The sequence below is a fragment of the Dipodomys ordii genome, unplaced genomic scaffold (genome assembly GCF_000151885.1).
Source record: "Dipodomys ordii isolate 6190 unplaced genomic scaffold, Dord_2.0 Scaffold192, whole genome shotgun sequence".
Lineage (NCBI taxonomy): Eukaryota > Metazoa > Chordata > Mammalia > Rodentia > Heteromyidae > Dipodomys > Dipodomys ordii.
This window is the reverse complement of record NW_012267408.1, coordinates 3,081,794-3,096,537: the sequence shown is the minus strand read 5'-3', so window position 1 is coordinate 3,096,537 and position 14,744 is coordinate 3,081,794. Positions and strand designations below refer to the sequence as shown.

Below are 14,744 nucleotides of genomic sequence, written 5' to 3'. Positions count from 1 at the left end.
CTCCGGAAGCTGCGCCAATCCGAGCATCCGGGCAGGGGGCGCTCCCCCTGGCAGCCCCCGGCGGCAGCCCCCACCCGCCACGTACCTCCCGGCGGAGGGCGCCCGCCCTCCTGCCCTCCCACTGCTGCTCCCCGGCGTCCCCCGGTCGGGCCGACAGGGAGGGCACGTTAGCGAGTGGAGGCAGAAGACCACCAGGACGAGACGCCTGGGCCATGGGGGCCCCGCGCTGGAAATGAACCTCAACGACTGCCACTACCCTCCGCACCGCTCCCCGCCCGCCGTGGCCGCGAGCTCCGCCCCTTCTCAAAAGCCCTTCACTCGGGACTCTCTTGGACCCTCTCAAGCTCCGTAGTCCCGGCTTCTGCCCCAAACAAACATGGCCACCCGCTCTAGCTCCAACCGCACTCCCTCGCCCAGCCCCACCCCGCGGGTAGCAAATGCTAGGTTTTCCCTGTCGGGTCGGGTCGCCTTGGACAGAGGGGCGAATCCAACTAGATAAATAGGAGAGCGAGACGCAGGGGTCTCAGGAGGACAGGCATCCCCATTTAAAGTCTATTGTGGTCTGGACAGTTGCAGTGGGAGTTCATGCTTCGGGAGGAAGGTGGAGAGTACATGTCCATATCCCCAGTTCTGACTCGGCCCCACCCTCCTTTCCTGCAGACTGTCCCTCTGAGGCCTGGCTGCCCGCTGGGGTGGTGGGGGTGGGGCGCTGCTGTTCCCCAGCTCTGCTAGACATTTGGTCGCGAGGACTGCCAGTTTTGTGGTTCACGCTCTCTTCTCATCAGCTGTGCGGAACTCGTCCCACCCCCCTTCACACCGTCCCGAAGGCGCTACCCAAGGCTCTGGGGGGCTTTGGAGAGGAGTAGCTTCGGGATTACTCTTAGGGATCTAAGGCAAACGTGGGGCCCATAGGAGAATCTTGATGTAATAGATGCTCGAGCAAACGAGGATCGCCGAGTTGAGAATTGAGGAATGGGGACGACTGTTTGGGGGAAAGAGGGCAGGATAGTGAGGACAGCTGGGATTTGGATGCCCCCAAGTAGGTGACAGGGCATTTGTCCAGACAGGGGAGCAGGTTTGGGGAGCTTAGGAGCCAAACTTCAACTGCTTCTTAGTCATGTGTAGAACCTCATTTTCAACAAATCAAAAAGTTAATTCATCATCTTTGCAAATTGGTTGCTTTTCTTCTAGTCCCAATGTTAGTTCATAACACAAACTTCTATCTAGTTGCTTAATTAAAAACTCAATACTTTTGTAATCCTCCCTTTATTCACTCACCTAGTCACTAATATTGGGGGGAGGGGTTGAACTTAGGTCCTCACATCTAGTTCTATCACTTGAACTCTATCCCCCAGCTCTTAAAATAAGGCCCTCTATATTCCTGTTACACCCCTGCCTCTGGCTTCATTTAAAGCCTCATTCTTCCAACTTGCACACTTGTAATGATCTGCTAACTGAACATTATATACCTACAACATGTCCATTCAAGTGGGATGGGAATAAACCGTGTGTGTGTGTGTGTGTGTGTGTGTGTGTGTGTGTGTGTGTGAGTGAAATCCTTCTATTCCAGGAATTGAAAGTATCTAGTGGGAGACAACAAGTCAACAGATAAACAGTATAGTACGTCAGATATCTGAGGAACAAAGGAAAAGCAAGATGGAGGATAAGGAGCATTTAATGGAGTTGAGTAGTTTCTCTTTTTTAAAGGCGTATTGAAGAAGTCTTTCCTGAGAAAGTGACATTTAAGCAGAGTTCTTAAGGAGTAAGCTATTGGCTAGGAGAAACAGCATTCCAGGCAGAGGAAATAACAAGTAGAAAAGTACTTAGGTGATTGATGTGTTGTAGGAACTCGGCTGTGGCTGGAGGAGGCTTACAAGAGGGTCAAAGAATCTATTGGGAGATCAGATTAAATATGGCCTTGGTCAACACAGGGAAGTGTTCCTATCCTCTGAAGCTAACACTCACTAAAAAAATTGCTCTGAATCACAGAGTATGGAGGTGGGGTGTTAGAATGAGTGAAGTCCTGGATTGAGTTCCTGATATAAAAAGAAGAGAAGGAGGAGAAGGAAAGGAAGGAGGGAAGGAAGGAGAAAAGAAAGGAAACAGAAAAGAAAACTGAAAGAGAAGAAAGTCACAATGTGTAGGTCAAGCCTTTAGGAATCTTGCCTCATTTGTTAGTGTGTAAGTTCAAAGTCCAATGAAGTTAAATGATTTCTCTAAAATAAAACATCTTACTGGGTGCTGATGGCTCATACTTGTAATTCTAGCTGCTGAGGAGGCTGAGATCTGAGGATTGTCATACAAAGCCATCTCAGGCAGGAAACTATGTGAGACTCTTATCTCCAATTAACTATTAAAAAAGGGACCAGAAGTGGAGCCTCAGCTCAAGTGGTAGAGCATTAGCCTTGAGGGGAAACAACAACAACAAACCCCTCAGGGACAACACTGGGGCCCTGAGTTAAAGCCCTAGAACTAGCACAAAATCAAACAAACAAAGCATCTAGTCACTGACAAGTCAAAACTGAGATGCAAGTGGCTCCCCTCTAGCATCGTACTTTTTAATTCCATATTGCCCTGCCAGTTAGGAGAGCAATAAAAACAAATGGATAATAAGGTTCTAAATTGTGTCTGGATCACCAGGACTATGTGAGAGGGCAGTGATCATCAAAGATGAAAGGACTAAGACAGCTTTGAGGAGTGATAGGACTATGAACTGATTATTTCAGATGAGACAAGACATAGTGAGAAAAGTTGAGCACCTGTGGCTCACACCTGTAATCCTAACTATTCAGGAAGCTGAGATCTGAAGAGCAAGATTCAGAGCCAGCCCAGAAAGGAAAGTCCATGGGACTCTTATCTCCAGTTAACCACCAAAAAGCCAGAAGTGGAGATGTGCCTCAAATGGTAGAGCACCAGACTTGAGTGAAAAAGCTAAGCAAGAGTGTAAAACCTTTTTACTTCTGTGTAAGAATCATGATCTCCTTTTGTTTTTTTTTTTTTTCCTCTAAGACCCTGGCAGCTTCCCCTGTCTGGGTTCTTCCTGGTCAGCCTGGGACTCTCAGGTTATATAATTGCAGATCTGTAGGGAACTTTTAGCCCCGCCTCTCTCCTCACCCCAGTGCTTTCCCCACAGGAATCAGTCATGAATAGAAATGATTCTTTTTTTCATTTTAAAATTTTATATGTCTATATATTAATTATATAAGATATGGGGGGAGGGATTCCACTGTGACATTTTCACACATATTTACAATGTAAGGGATAAATGATTCTTGATGCCCAGTGGGTCTTACCCAATATAATTTGCACCTAAATAAACATAGGAAATGTTAAAAGATTTCTTTTTGTTTGTTTGTTTTGTTTTGTTTTGCTGGTCGTGGGGCCTGATCTCTGGGCCACATTCCCATCCCCTGTAGCACAGTATTTAAGGGGTCTAAATCATAAGCAACAAAAAGCATTTGGAAAGTCCTATACAAGAAATCTTTGCTGGGAAGGTGGCTCAGTAGTAGAGTGCTTGCCTTGCATGCATAAGGCCCTGGGTTCAATTCCTAAGCACCATATAAGAAGAAAAAGCTGGAAGTGGCATTGTGGCTCAAGTGATAGAGTGCTAGCTGAAGAGCTGAGGGACAGCACCCAAGCCCCGAGTTTAAGCCCCAGGACTGGTAAGAAAAAGAAAAAAAATACTGTGTTACAGGATGAAGTTTGCCATTATTAGCTTGGTGCCTTGGTAGATCTCTCAACATATAAGCCTCAGTTCCTCCATCCATGAAATGGAGGCAAATTCTACCTCACAGGGATGGTGTGAGGACTGAAAAAGAATGTGAGAAAATTCCAAAAACGTCGGTATAAAATGGGTGTCAAGGGCTGGGAAGGCGACTTAGTGGCACAGTGCTTGCCTTGCATGCATGAGGCCCTGGGTTTGACTCCTCAGCACAACATAATCAGAAAAAGCTGGAAGTGGTGCTGTGGCTCAAGTGGTAGAGTGCTAGCCTTGAGCCGAAGAGCTGAGGGACAGTGCCCAGGCCCAGAATTCAGGCCTCATGACTGACAAAAAAAAAAAGTGCCAAATAAATAATATTTTGCTTACAATTTTCCTATGTATCCGTGAGAGAAATATAAGTGAATCACTGCTTAATTCATAAAATCTATAGTTTTTGGACTATAGATATCCCAAATATGGTTTCTGGATCAATGGCATCAGCATCACTAGGGAACCTATGAAAAGTACAAACACTCAAGCATCGTGCCAGGACTTCTAAATCAAACCAGAAAACATGGGAGTAAGGCCAGACAATTTGTGTTTCAATAAGTCTCCCAGGTGGTCTTGATGCATTATGCTGTTCTACCAAAGTAGACATCCATACAAGCCCATTTGGGTTAGACAGATTTCTGATTATAGTTGTTTTTCTTTTCTTTCTTGTTACATTAGCATACATTAATTATAGTAAGATTTCTTTTTTTTCTTTCTTTCTTGTGTGTGTGTGTGTGTGTGTGTGTGTGAGTCCTGAGGCTTGAACTCAGGGCTTGAATGCTGTCCCTGAGCCTCTTTGTGTTCAAGGCTAGTGCTCTACCACTTGAGCCATAGTGTCACTTCAGGCTTTTTCTGAGTAGTTTACTGGAGATAAGAATCTCATGGATGCTGGGAAGGTGGCTCAGTGGTAGAGTGCTTGCCTTGCATGCATGAAGCCCTGGGTTCAATTCCTCAGTATCATATAAGCAGAAAAAGCCAGAAGTGGCGCTGTGGCTCAAATGGTAGAGCACTAGCCTTGAGCTGAAGAGCTGAGGGACAGCACCCAGGCCCAGAGTTCAGGCCCCACAACTGACAAAAGAAAAAAAAAACTAGAAAGTAGGTGACCCACCATTCTGGCCCCCTGCCACCCCCAAGTGTAGCTCTTTCACACAGTGCTAATACAGAAGTATAGGTTAAACAGGACCATCCATGACCTACTGGAAAGGTTCCAGAAAGTCAGTGTTCAGAAGGTAATAAAGGGACTAAGGCCAGCCTAACGCTCTGCCTCTCTACCCAGTAAGAGCCTAAGGAAGACAAGGCTGGCGGATGCCATTGCTTGGGCAAGGGAATAGGAGGGGGATGGAGTGGGGGTCCGGTGAAGATAATAGGAACTAGGTTGTGCCTTAGGTCGAATACTGACCTCATTGTTCTTCCTTTGTTAAGTGGACATAATTATATACCTACTTTGTGGATTTGCTCTGAGGGTTAAATGAAACCACATTTTAAGCACTGGGCACAATGCCACCACCCAATTTCTCAGTAAGCAGATTTTGCTGGTTTGGGCTTAGGGCACCAGGACCGAGGCATCTTTCTGTGAAGCATCGACTTTATTCTCAACAATCCAGACTTGTGCCAGAACAGGCCTGGGTAGATCTTCCCTCCACCTTAAAACCCTCCAGCACAAAGTGCAGGGCACGGAGCCTTCTAGGACCCCAGAGGGCTGTCAGACGCTTTCATCACCTTCAATCGTCCACCTGTATCTCTTCCTCGGATAGATGGGGTCCAGAATCAGGCCCGGTGGTGGCGAGGCTAGGACTCGGAGCGCCTTTGGGCAGTGCTAATTGGCACAGGACTCCCGGGGACAAGGAGCAGAGCGAGGCCACATCAGCGCGCATTTCCTCTACGTCCCGCTTGAGCTTGGCGCGGCGGTTCTGGAACCAAGTGACGACCTGCGCATTGGCCAGGCCAAGTCTCGCAGCCAGTCCATCCCGTTCCGAGGGTGCTAAATACTTCTGGAAGACAAATTGCCGCTCCAGCTCCAACACCTGCTGCGCGGTGAATGCCGTGCGCGACTTACGCTTCCTTCGGCTGGCCGGGCCCGCCCTCAGGGCTTCCTGGACCGCCCTGCCTGTGGGAATGAACGGAGTGAGGATCAGGCTGGGAGGAAAAGCTGGAGCCTAGGGTCAGGCCAGTGAGTCGGGAAAGAGGGAGGACGCCAGGACCAGAAAGAACCACTGTGCCTCACTGGGGTGCACAGACTCCAGTCCAGCGTGGACAGGGGACACAAAGCGCAGCCACCCACGGCAGTACATCCGCTGGACTCAGCCGAGGGACCACTGCTGGGGCAGGCGAGGATGAAGGGTAGGTGGGACGGCTGGGGAGGGGAGGAGACCGGGTGAAGGGTCAGTCCTGTCACAGCCCCGGGCTAAGCAGGCGAAACAGGTTAGGGGTGCTGCTAGCCAGAGCAGGACCTCGGTCGGTCCTAGCCCGGCAAAGGACCTCGGTTGTGGTCTCTCTAAGTCGTGTAGGACGCTCAATTGGCGCTTCCTTAGTGATACTCGGGCCATCTCTCTCTGAGCTCAAACGGGAGATGGTGAAAATACTGTCGACCAGGAAAGATGTAGAGTGCCCCCATCCCACGTCCCCCAACAGAATGCTCCGTTCTGGCACCCTCCTTAAGAACAAAGTGCCTAGGAACCGGACTCGGGAGTCTGCAGAGACTGGAGCCTCGCCTTCACCCGCAGTTTTCTCACTTGGTGCTCCAGCTCATTTGTTTACCAGAACTCAAGCCTTTTGTCTCCTCCCGGGCCATTTTCTTATTGAGATTGTCCCTGGTACAGCAACCACCACCAACCCACCAACCGCGCCGCCTAGCCCACTCCCGGGAGGGGACTGTTGATTCCTTGGTGTGACTGGGGAGTGTGGGAGCTATCAGCCTGGAGGCAGAGATGGGTCTCCTGACACGTGGACTGAGGACAGGGCTGGATAAAGGGGATCTGGTCAGAGGGAGAAGAAGGTTTGGGACTGAGAAGCAAGGAAAGAGAAATGGAGAGAGTCTGCCAAGTTAAAGAGTTCGCGATCTTGCCAGTGCTGTACCTTCAGAAGGCTGCGGAGCGCGCTGCCCGTCTAGTCGGAGGAAAGTTTTACTAGTCAGCTCTTCTAGTGCCCACAGCGGTGACCTGGGATGGGGATCCAAGCAGGACTCAGGAAGCTGTGGCCCAGAAGGTGCTCTGGGGACCAGGCGTGGGCCTAGAATGTCTGCGATGCTGAAGGGTGTCAGGGGCTGGCGTCCCGAGCTCATGGCCCGCCCTGATGTGGTGGTCCAGCTGCCCCCGCTGAGTTTGGCTCCACAGCCTGGACCCCCAGGGCTCTCTTCCCCATTTGGGCCCCTCGCCTCAGACCCGCCCCTAGCGCCAGGAACAGCCCCGTGTGCCCCTCCTTCTACACTCCTACTGCTCCCTCCCCGCCCTCTCTCCCCCAAGGGCCTCAGTGAGTCTGAAGTCCATAGATGTCTGGGTAGCCTTGCTTTCCTGGGGTGGAAAGGCGGGGGGAAAAAGAAGCTGGTTGCTCTTTACAGTGAGAAGTAGCTCGGGGCATATTGAAACAGGGCCCATACTCCTAGACTCTAATCTACCTAGGACACAGACTCCCTGACTGGCTTATCAACTCCTAGAGATTTGCAAAGTTCCAAGGAATCTGATCAGGGCTGATTGTGTTATAATTCCCAATCTCAGCTAGGACCTGTCTTCTAAACTGGTCCCCTCATCTCCATCAACTTCTGTGGAAAACACTTAAAAGAGATCCTGCTGGCTGGAAGTGATCAGGTCTAGGGGACAGGGGGAGGTGGGCAGCAAGAGACTTAGGAAGACCCAGCCAGGCAAAGGGACTGCAAAAATGTATAAGGAAGCGAGGTGAAGTGGAATAGACTATGCCCTACTATAGCTTAGAGGTCTCTAAATAAGAACATGTTGAGACACTGCCAGAAACCTGGCCTCAGGAGAGGTGACATGGAGAGTCCTAAATTGTCACTACTGCTCAGAAGAGGTTGTTGCCAATGAGGACTGGCCTCCATTGAGGGCCTCCTGCTCACTATATTGGTCCATCAGTGAATCTCTGTCTTTTTATTAAGCTCCCAGAGTTCAGGTATTGTTTCTTCAGCCTAAGGTTCAGAGGAGGCCAAAGGGAATCAGCGCTTCTAACCAGTATAGGGTCACTTGCTATGGAAGACTGATTTAACAGAACCAACTACATCTTGGGAGAAACATCTCTGCCAGCTGAGGCACAAATTCTGAGGCCTGGTCTTTTTGTTCTTATGTTGTGTTCCATCTCTCTCCCCTTTCTCCCACACTTATTTTGGTCCTAAGCTTACACCTGGATGAGCATCCCAGGCTCTTCCTATGTAGAAAGAAGGCAACTCTGGGACAGTACAAAGAAGAAGGGGCAGTGGAGGCCCAATAAGGTGGGTTTCCTTCCTCTATCCCACCTCAGATAGCTGGAGGCTTCACAGCCTACAGTTATAGAAGCCCTACCACTTTCAAAGAAGGTGCTGTTTTACTGCTAAGTCAGAAATCTTTTTTTTTTTTCTCCAGACCTAGGGCTTAGGGCCTGGGTACTGTCTCTGGGCTTCTTTTTGCACAAGGTTACCATTCTACCACTTGAGCTACAGTGTCACTTCCAGCTTTTTCTGTTTATGTGATACTGAGGAATCGAACCTAGAGCTTCATGTATGCTAGGCAAGCACTCTACCACTAAGCCACATTCCCAGCCTGAAATCAATTTTTGATTTAAAAGTTTTTTTTTTTTCCTAAAAGGACCAGTCCACTCCTGGATTATCCATTATGTCACCAAACCTGTAGACTGATCTTTGCATATCCCACTAGTGCCTTTCTATATTCCACCTGTCCATTCCCTGAGGAAGTAGTTGGGGACCAAATAGGGCTTAGAAGATCCTAGGTGTCTAGGCTCAAAGACTCTTTGACAAGGTACATTTATAGTGGGGAGTCTCCTTAGTAGTGACACCCCCAGTTCCCAGATACCTAAACCATCAAGCAGTTTCCTAATGACAGCCTGTACAATATACTTGAGGCTTGATGGGCCATTGCTGGGTCAGAGAGCAGAGCCAGGCCACTGTGGAAAGCTGAGCTGCCTCAGGACCTTGTTAATTGGTTATTAATGTTGAGGGGCAAGGGAGGGCAGGAGAGAGACTCCTCCTGCAGGCCTCAGCACTCAGCCCTCACTATGCTTGTGGTTTCAGTTAATCTGCAATTAAAGCAGATCCCAGGAGGCAGCAGGAGCAGCCCTACTGCTTCCCTGGCATGTATGTCACCAAACAGACACTGCAATCTTTCCTCATGCATCCAGTATATGGCTTTTTTATGTGCATTTCTACCTCTGCTCTCAATTACTCCAGTATGTCTGTAAGGAGCTTGGGGCTCTCCTAATGGGCCTCTGCCTTCCTCCACTTCCACCTAGGCTAATTACCTTCTCTCTCTGCAACCGGGCTCAGGTAATGGGATTGGATGGTTCTCAGACAGAGATTTGGGGGAGAGGAAAAGTGGAGACTAATAAAGGGAGGATGCCTCAGACAACAGAGGCCTTATGAAGGTCATTCCATCAGCCAGGGACTCACTCAGACTATCCTGGGGCCACAGAAGGGGGCTCTTTTTCCCCTAGTGAAGCGTCTGGAACGAGCTAGGGGGAAACTGGATCCGCAGAGAGGGGTAGAGGAGCATGAGTGATTAATGAGGGAGATTAAGAGATTAAACTTCAGTTCTGGGTTTGAGAGGGGGGGCCTCAACTGCCTAACAGACTCCCCCGAAACCCAGCTGGGGAGCGCAGAAGCTCCTGGGTACCTAACGTCCTAACATGCCTCTTCCAGCCGTTATCTCATACCTCGTACCTCCCATGGGCAGATCCAGCCCTCCTTGTCATAGATCCTTCTTGGGAGATCTACCTGACTAGTGTTTCACCACAGCCTCCCCCATCCATCTAGGACAATCTCTCATGTCTCCAACCTCCTCATTCGCCTCTGTTTGCCCCTTCAGACACTTTGAGGTTTGAAAACCCCTATGCCTTGCAATGATCCTCAAATGCCAACCTTTACTCAGGACTCCCCTGATCACAGCTTTTCCCATTCTTCTCCTTCCCCAATGCCCCCCCCTTCCCATTGCCGCACACCCACGCATTTAACCAGGCCCAGCACAGCTCGCTCCACCCCCCATGGACTGCTCAATAAACCACCTTTTAAAGTCTGAGTCTCCGACCCAATCATTCTTCTAAATTTTGGGTATAAAGGGATCGACTGGAGACCCTCAGAATAGGCGTCAAGGACAAGAGCAATCTCACAGACACGTTTACTCTTCCCTCTCTCACTCTTACACAAAATCCATGAATTAGAGTGAGAGGGAAATGGGAATTTAGGGAAGAATATCTGGGAGAGAAGGGTGGGCAGGGTGTCAGACTATCTAGCATATTTCCTCGAATTTCTCTTTCAGAAAGTGTTACTGAGGAGTGGCTGGACGACTCTTCCATTTTTACTTTAGTTTTGGATCGGTGAGTTGTGAGTTCTTTCCAGCCTGTCCTCCAGTTCACAAAGGGCTCTGGCACCCAGTCGAACCCGGGTGTGTTGGCTAGGAGCCCAGGAGCGGCTGTGCATTCAGGCCCTATCTGCTCACAGTTCTAGGAAAATCCTTTTTTTCCAGGTCCCTCCTCTCTTCCCAAAGGCTTGGGAGAGACTGGCCACGCTGAACCCAGTACTTTACTCTGCAGGTGAACAAGGGAGCCGAACCTCCGCGCAGCCAAATCTTTGGACTCCAAAGCACTGCATTCTGCTGAGTTCCGGGACCAGAGCCAGCCCATGAGAATCGTGGGCGTGGTTTATCCAATGAAGACACTAAGACCCAAGTGACTTTGGGGTGAGAGTGAGGAGGGAAAATGGACCTGCAGGCTAGGGGCAGCCCGCACTGAGTCGGAAGCTGACCAACATCAGCTACCCTGGGAGACACCACGGCGGCGCTGAAAGACAAAACGAAGGCGGTGGAGTAGGGCAGAGCCCAGCTGGAGTGAGGCGACCCACGGTTTCATGCCAGATCCTGTTTCACGCCAGATCCTAACAGGACTGCCTTCAGCTGCTCCTTAGCCTCAAGCCATGTGTCATTAAAAGCCTCAACCCAAAGCTTAACGCTGAGTTTTCCCTGCGTCCAGCATTTAACCTTTAAGTCAGATGTGGTTGTCGCTAGGTTATGGTCTTGCCTCAGAGGTGCAAGAAGCAGATCCCATTCTGGGTAGGGGGAAGGAGTTTCTGGAAGTAGCGAGAGAAGCACCGGCCCTCAGCAGTGGGAGGAGCATTTCAAGTTTTAGAGACCCAGTACTGGGGAATTGTGCCCAGTCTCCGTGGTGAGGACACTGGGGTTCCCAACACCTGCCCCACCTACTCAAAGTTCTCAGTACTTTTAGTCTCTTTACTTTCCCTTCCTTGGTGGCATTCTTCCTTCAAAAGGAATGGTGGGATTCCAGGCAGTATAAGAAGATGAAAAAGCTCCATGTGTCTTAGCTAGGTCCATAGCCTCTACTGTAATCATTCTCTGCCACTGGCCTCCCACCGTGCAAGCTGTCACCAGCTATACACTGACCCTCTTGAACAACTACAGCCAGACTTCGGTCTGTGTGGTATTTAGCTCACTCTGTTTATACTACCAGCTCCATCCTGCTAGCTGGATTCCACTGCCTCTCTGTTGCTTCTTTCATGACGTTTTTGCTTGGGCCTTTGTTGGGTAAGTTTCTAGATTCCTCACCTACAGGCCCAAAGAAAAAGGCCACTGGCTGGGTTTATTGCCTGAGCCCAGCAGGAGGGCCTGAGTTTACTGATGACTAGGAATGCTGGCCAAATCAATCAGTTGGGTCAGCACCCTGTCATTAGCTGCTTGTTCTTTGATGTGGCCCTTGTTCTCCACATCAGCAATCTTCCCCTTCAACTACTCTTTACAGGCCCAGTCTCCAAGGCCTGCAGGATCCTACATGGACAGCCAGGCCTCCAAATCTGACTACCCCAACACCTCCCATTCTTATTTCTTGTTTCCTAGGTTATAAAACCAAAGTGCGATTTTTTTCCTTTTTTCACTTTTCTTCAGTGGCAGCGGACATGGTCCAAGCCTGACCCTTCTCTTCGTGTTTAATTAGGACTCCTCCACTCATGATGTGGCACAAGTCAGTAATAGCTGCTCTCCAAAAAACTTTTCTTTACCACAAAGGTCTGCTGGGGGTGGCGGAGATTCTGTTAATTCACTTTCTGAGTTTTACTTAGAGAGTGTCCTCTATTCCTTTGGTAAGACATTAAAAGAGCAAATGTTGGTAGAAAAGAGAACTTTCTTCATATTGATACTCAAAGAAAATTTTTCAGGACAAAGCTTGATTGTGTGGGAAGGAAGGTTAAGGAGGAAGAAGAGAGGTGCTTTTAAAAAGCTTTTATTTCAAAAAATAAAGCCACGGTTAATTTCACATAAATATCTGGGGAGGGAAGGGGAGAGGATTGGGTGGGGCTGGGCCCCTACCTCCTCTTCTCTTTTACACTGTATTGTAAAAGCAAAGGGGATGGCTAAGGAGAGAACAAAGGGAAGTAGTCAGTGGGACAGTATTATTATGAAGGGTCCCCAATATACCCTTATCCAGAGGACTGCCTTGGCCCTGGCTTACCTTGCCGAACCAGCGAGACAACCAAATCTGTTTCATTGTCATGTGATCAGGGAGAACTTCATTGTCAAAAAGGAGCTGTACCTAGGAAGAAGACAGAGGTACAGTTTTAGGAAATCTCCTCTTGTCCTAGAACTACCATGGACCGCCCTACATTTTATTCCAACTTCCTTTTCGGCCCTATTTTTTGTTGTTGTTGTGGTTGGTCATGGGGCTTGAACTCTGGGCTTGGGTGCTATCCCTCAGCTCTTCAGCTCAAGGCGAGCACTCTACCGCTTGAGCCAGTGCCACTCTGGTTTTCTAGTGGTTTATTGGAGATAAGAGTCTCACAGACTTTTCTCCCCGGACTGGCTTTGAACCTTGATCCTCAGATCTCAGCCTCCTCAGTAGTTAGGATTACAGGTGTGAGCCACTGGTGCCTGGCTTCAGCCATATTCTTAAAAAAAAAAAAGTGTGGGATTACTCACATTCTGTGGATTTAGCATCAGGCGTTGACAAAGGACCCTCCGGAGATGGCGTACCTCAGCTCTAACAGAACATCTAACATACTTGTTCTAGGGGCAAGGAAGGGAGGGAAGAAGAAAGGGTGCATGAATAAAGTGTTACTGGGATATGAGACCCTTTAAAGAGGTTCTCCCTTCAGCCCTTCTCACCTGCAGGACATTTTTATTCTTGTCTTTGCCAGAACTGAAGAGAAACAGATACAGGTTAGGAAGCTCAATCTTTCCCTTTTAGGGCCTTACTATACACCCTATAGTAAGTGCTTGACCTCCCCCAAGGCTTTAAGTCATCAGCACCTAACACACCCACTGACTTCCCCTCACCTCAGCCGCTCCAGGCATAAGCTCAGCTGTTCATCATAGCGATAGTAGTGGGCTTTTGAGTGGTCGAAGCTGCTGAAGGGGAGGCCAAGGTTGCTGAGGGCTGGCTCTAAGAAGAATGGGGGACTGAGGTACAGGTTCCATACCCCTCTTTTCCCAGAGAATAAAACTGGGTAGAGAAAAGATCTGGAGGCTCTACTTTACCCCTCCACTGCCAGGGACATACCTTCCCCACTGGGCTGGGTGACCCTGTCCAAGCCTCGGGACTGGTAGAATTCCCGAATCCGTTTCTCTTCACCTAGAAGGGGGAGTGAAGTACAGGAATAACGTATTCATTTTGTTCCTGTGTCTGTTGACAACTTTACTTCCATGAGTCCCACCTAAGCCTTTGTTATCTCAAGCTGCTTTAGTCCTCAAGAGGCCCACTAAAGTCAAGTCGGTCACTCACTGTCTTGCAAGCCAGGCACTAGCTTGTACACGATGTCCTGCATGACCCGGTCTAGTTTGAGGTTTAGTAGTGGCTGTGTCTCATGGATCTTGATGTTACACATGGGGCAGTATTTGCTGGTTTGGAGGTACTTCACAATACAACTCTTGCAAACTGCCAGAAGAGAAAAAAAACAACAGACTCTCAGGCTATTTGGGAACTCAACTCATAGAATGGGTGGAACAAATAGCAGAGGCTGGAAGTCAGCTTGATCAGAACTAGGGCCTGGAAAAACCAGACAGGATCCGGGGCACTCACAAGTATGAAGACACTCTGTGATTGTGGTGGCATCCACGAAGTAGCCTGCACACAGGCAGCAAACAATATGCTCATTCAGGTCTTTGATCTTCACTCGGACCTCTTCCTAGGGACGGACACACCTTCGGTCACCAATCAACCGTCCGTCACACCCCCACCCTAACCCACCTGGTGCACCTTCCCAGCTTGGGAGCTGTCTCTTTCATCAGACTCCACCGTCCAGTCCCGCAGGCAACGTCAACCAGGTTTGAACTCCCAAGGGCTGGCACTCCCCCTCCGCCCAGCAGAGGGCTCCGCGCACAGCGGGGGTTCCTCTTGTGTGGACTCGCCCGACCTTCCTTTCCCGGGGGAGACTACACGACGTTGGCCGCTCAGTGCGCAGGCGTCCTAGCGCGGAGTTTGGCAACTCAGCCACAATCGCGCATGCGTACCTAGTACCCTGTCGACGCGCACGCGCACTGGGCATTTGGCCAGCTACTGCCAGTGCCCTAGCCCTCCCCAGTTCACATTGTTAGCGGACCGTAGCAATAACCCTGCTGCCCCTGCACCTCGTTCCGTAGCGGGTCCATCTTGTACACTGACTGGAGCTGGTTCCGAAGCCTCATCGCGATCGCAATCTGGCCCCCCTGAGGAGACGCCATCTTAAAGGCTGATTCTGGCCTGCCACTTCCGGTGCCGCCTGCAAGGCGGGACTTGTCTCCCGGCAACGAGGGCCAAGGCCTTTTCGGATTCGTTCACCAAATGAAAAGCCCCGCCCATG

General features: G+C 49.7%; 3 protein-coding genes across 3 annotated transcripts in view; all 3 read right to left on the bottom strand.

Moving 5' to 3' along the window:
* Positions 1 to 311, bottom strand: part of Ccdc142 (coiled-coil domain containing 142) — an 8,999-nt gene extending 8,688 nt beyond the window's left edge. Inside the window, exon 1 of the mRNA XM_013034600.1 lies at positions 86 to 311. Within this exon, the coding sequence (XP_012890054.1) occupies positions 86 to 214 (129 nt within the window). The 5' untranslated portion in view covers positions 215 to 311. The remainder of the gene's footprint in view (positions 1 to 85) is intronic.
* A 5,030-nt stretch (positions 312 to 5,341) lies between these two features.
* Lbx2 (ladybird homeobox 2) lies at positions 5,342 to 7,091 on the bottom strand. The gene is made up of 2 exons (XM_013034624.1): positions 6,827 to 7,091; positions 5,342 to 5,858 (listed from the first exon to the last, which is right to left on the bottom strand). The coding sequence occupies exons 1-2, from the start codon at positions 7,029 to 7,031 to the stop codon at positions 5,473 to 5,475; spliced, it is 591 nt and encodes a 196-aa protein (XP_012890078.1). The 5' UTR covers positions 7,032 to 7,091; the 3' UTR covers positions 5,342 to 5,472.
* Positions 7,092 to 12,185: 5,094 nt separating this feature from the next.
* On the bottom strand, positions 12,186 to 14,651 carry Pcgf1 (polycomb group ring finger 1). The gene is made up of 9 exons (XM_013034612.1): positions 14,533 to 14,651; positions 13,985 to 14,090; positions 13,688 to 13,840; positions 13,466 to 13,537; positions 13,243 to 13,348; positions 13,072 to 13,105; positions 12,886 to 12,972; positions 12,422 to 12,502; positions 12,186 to 12,323 (listed from the first exon to the last, which is right to left on the bottom strand). Exons 1-9 carry the CDS (start codon positions 14,623 to 14,625, stop codon positions 12,276 to 12,278), a joined length of 780 nt encoding a protein of 259 aa, XP_012890066.1. The 5' UTR covers positions 14,626 to 14,651; the 3' UTR covers positions 12,186 to 12,275.
* Positions 14,652 to 14,744: the final 93 nt, after the last annotated feature.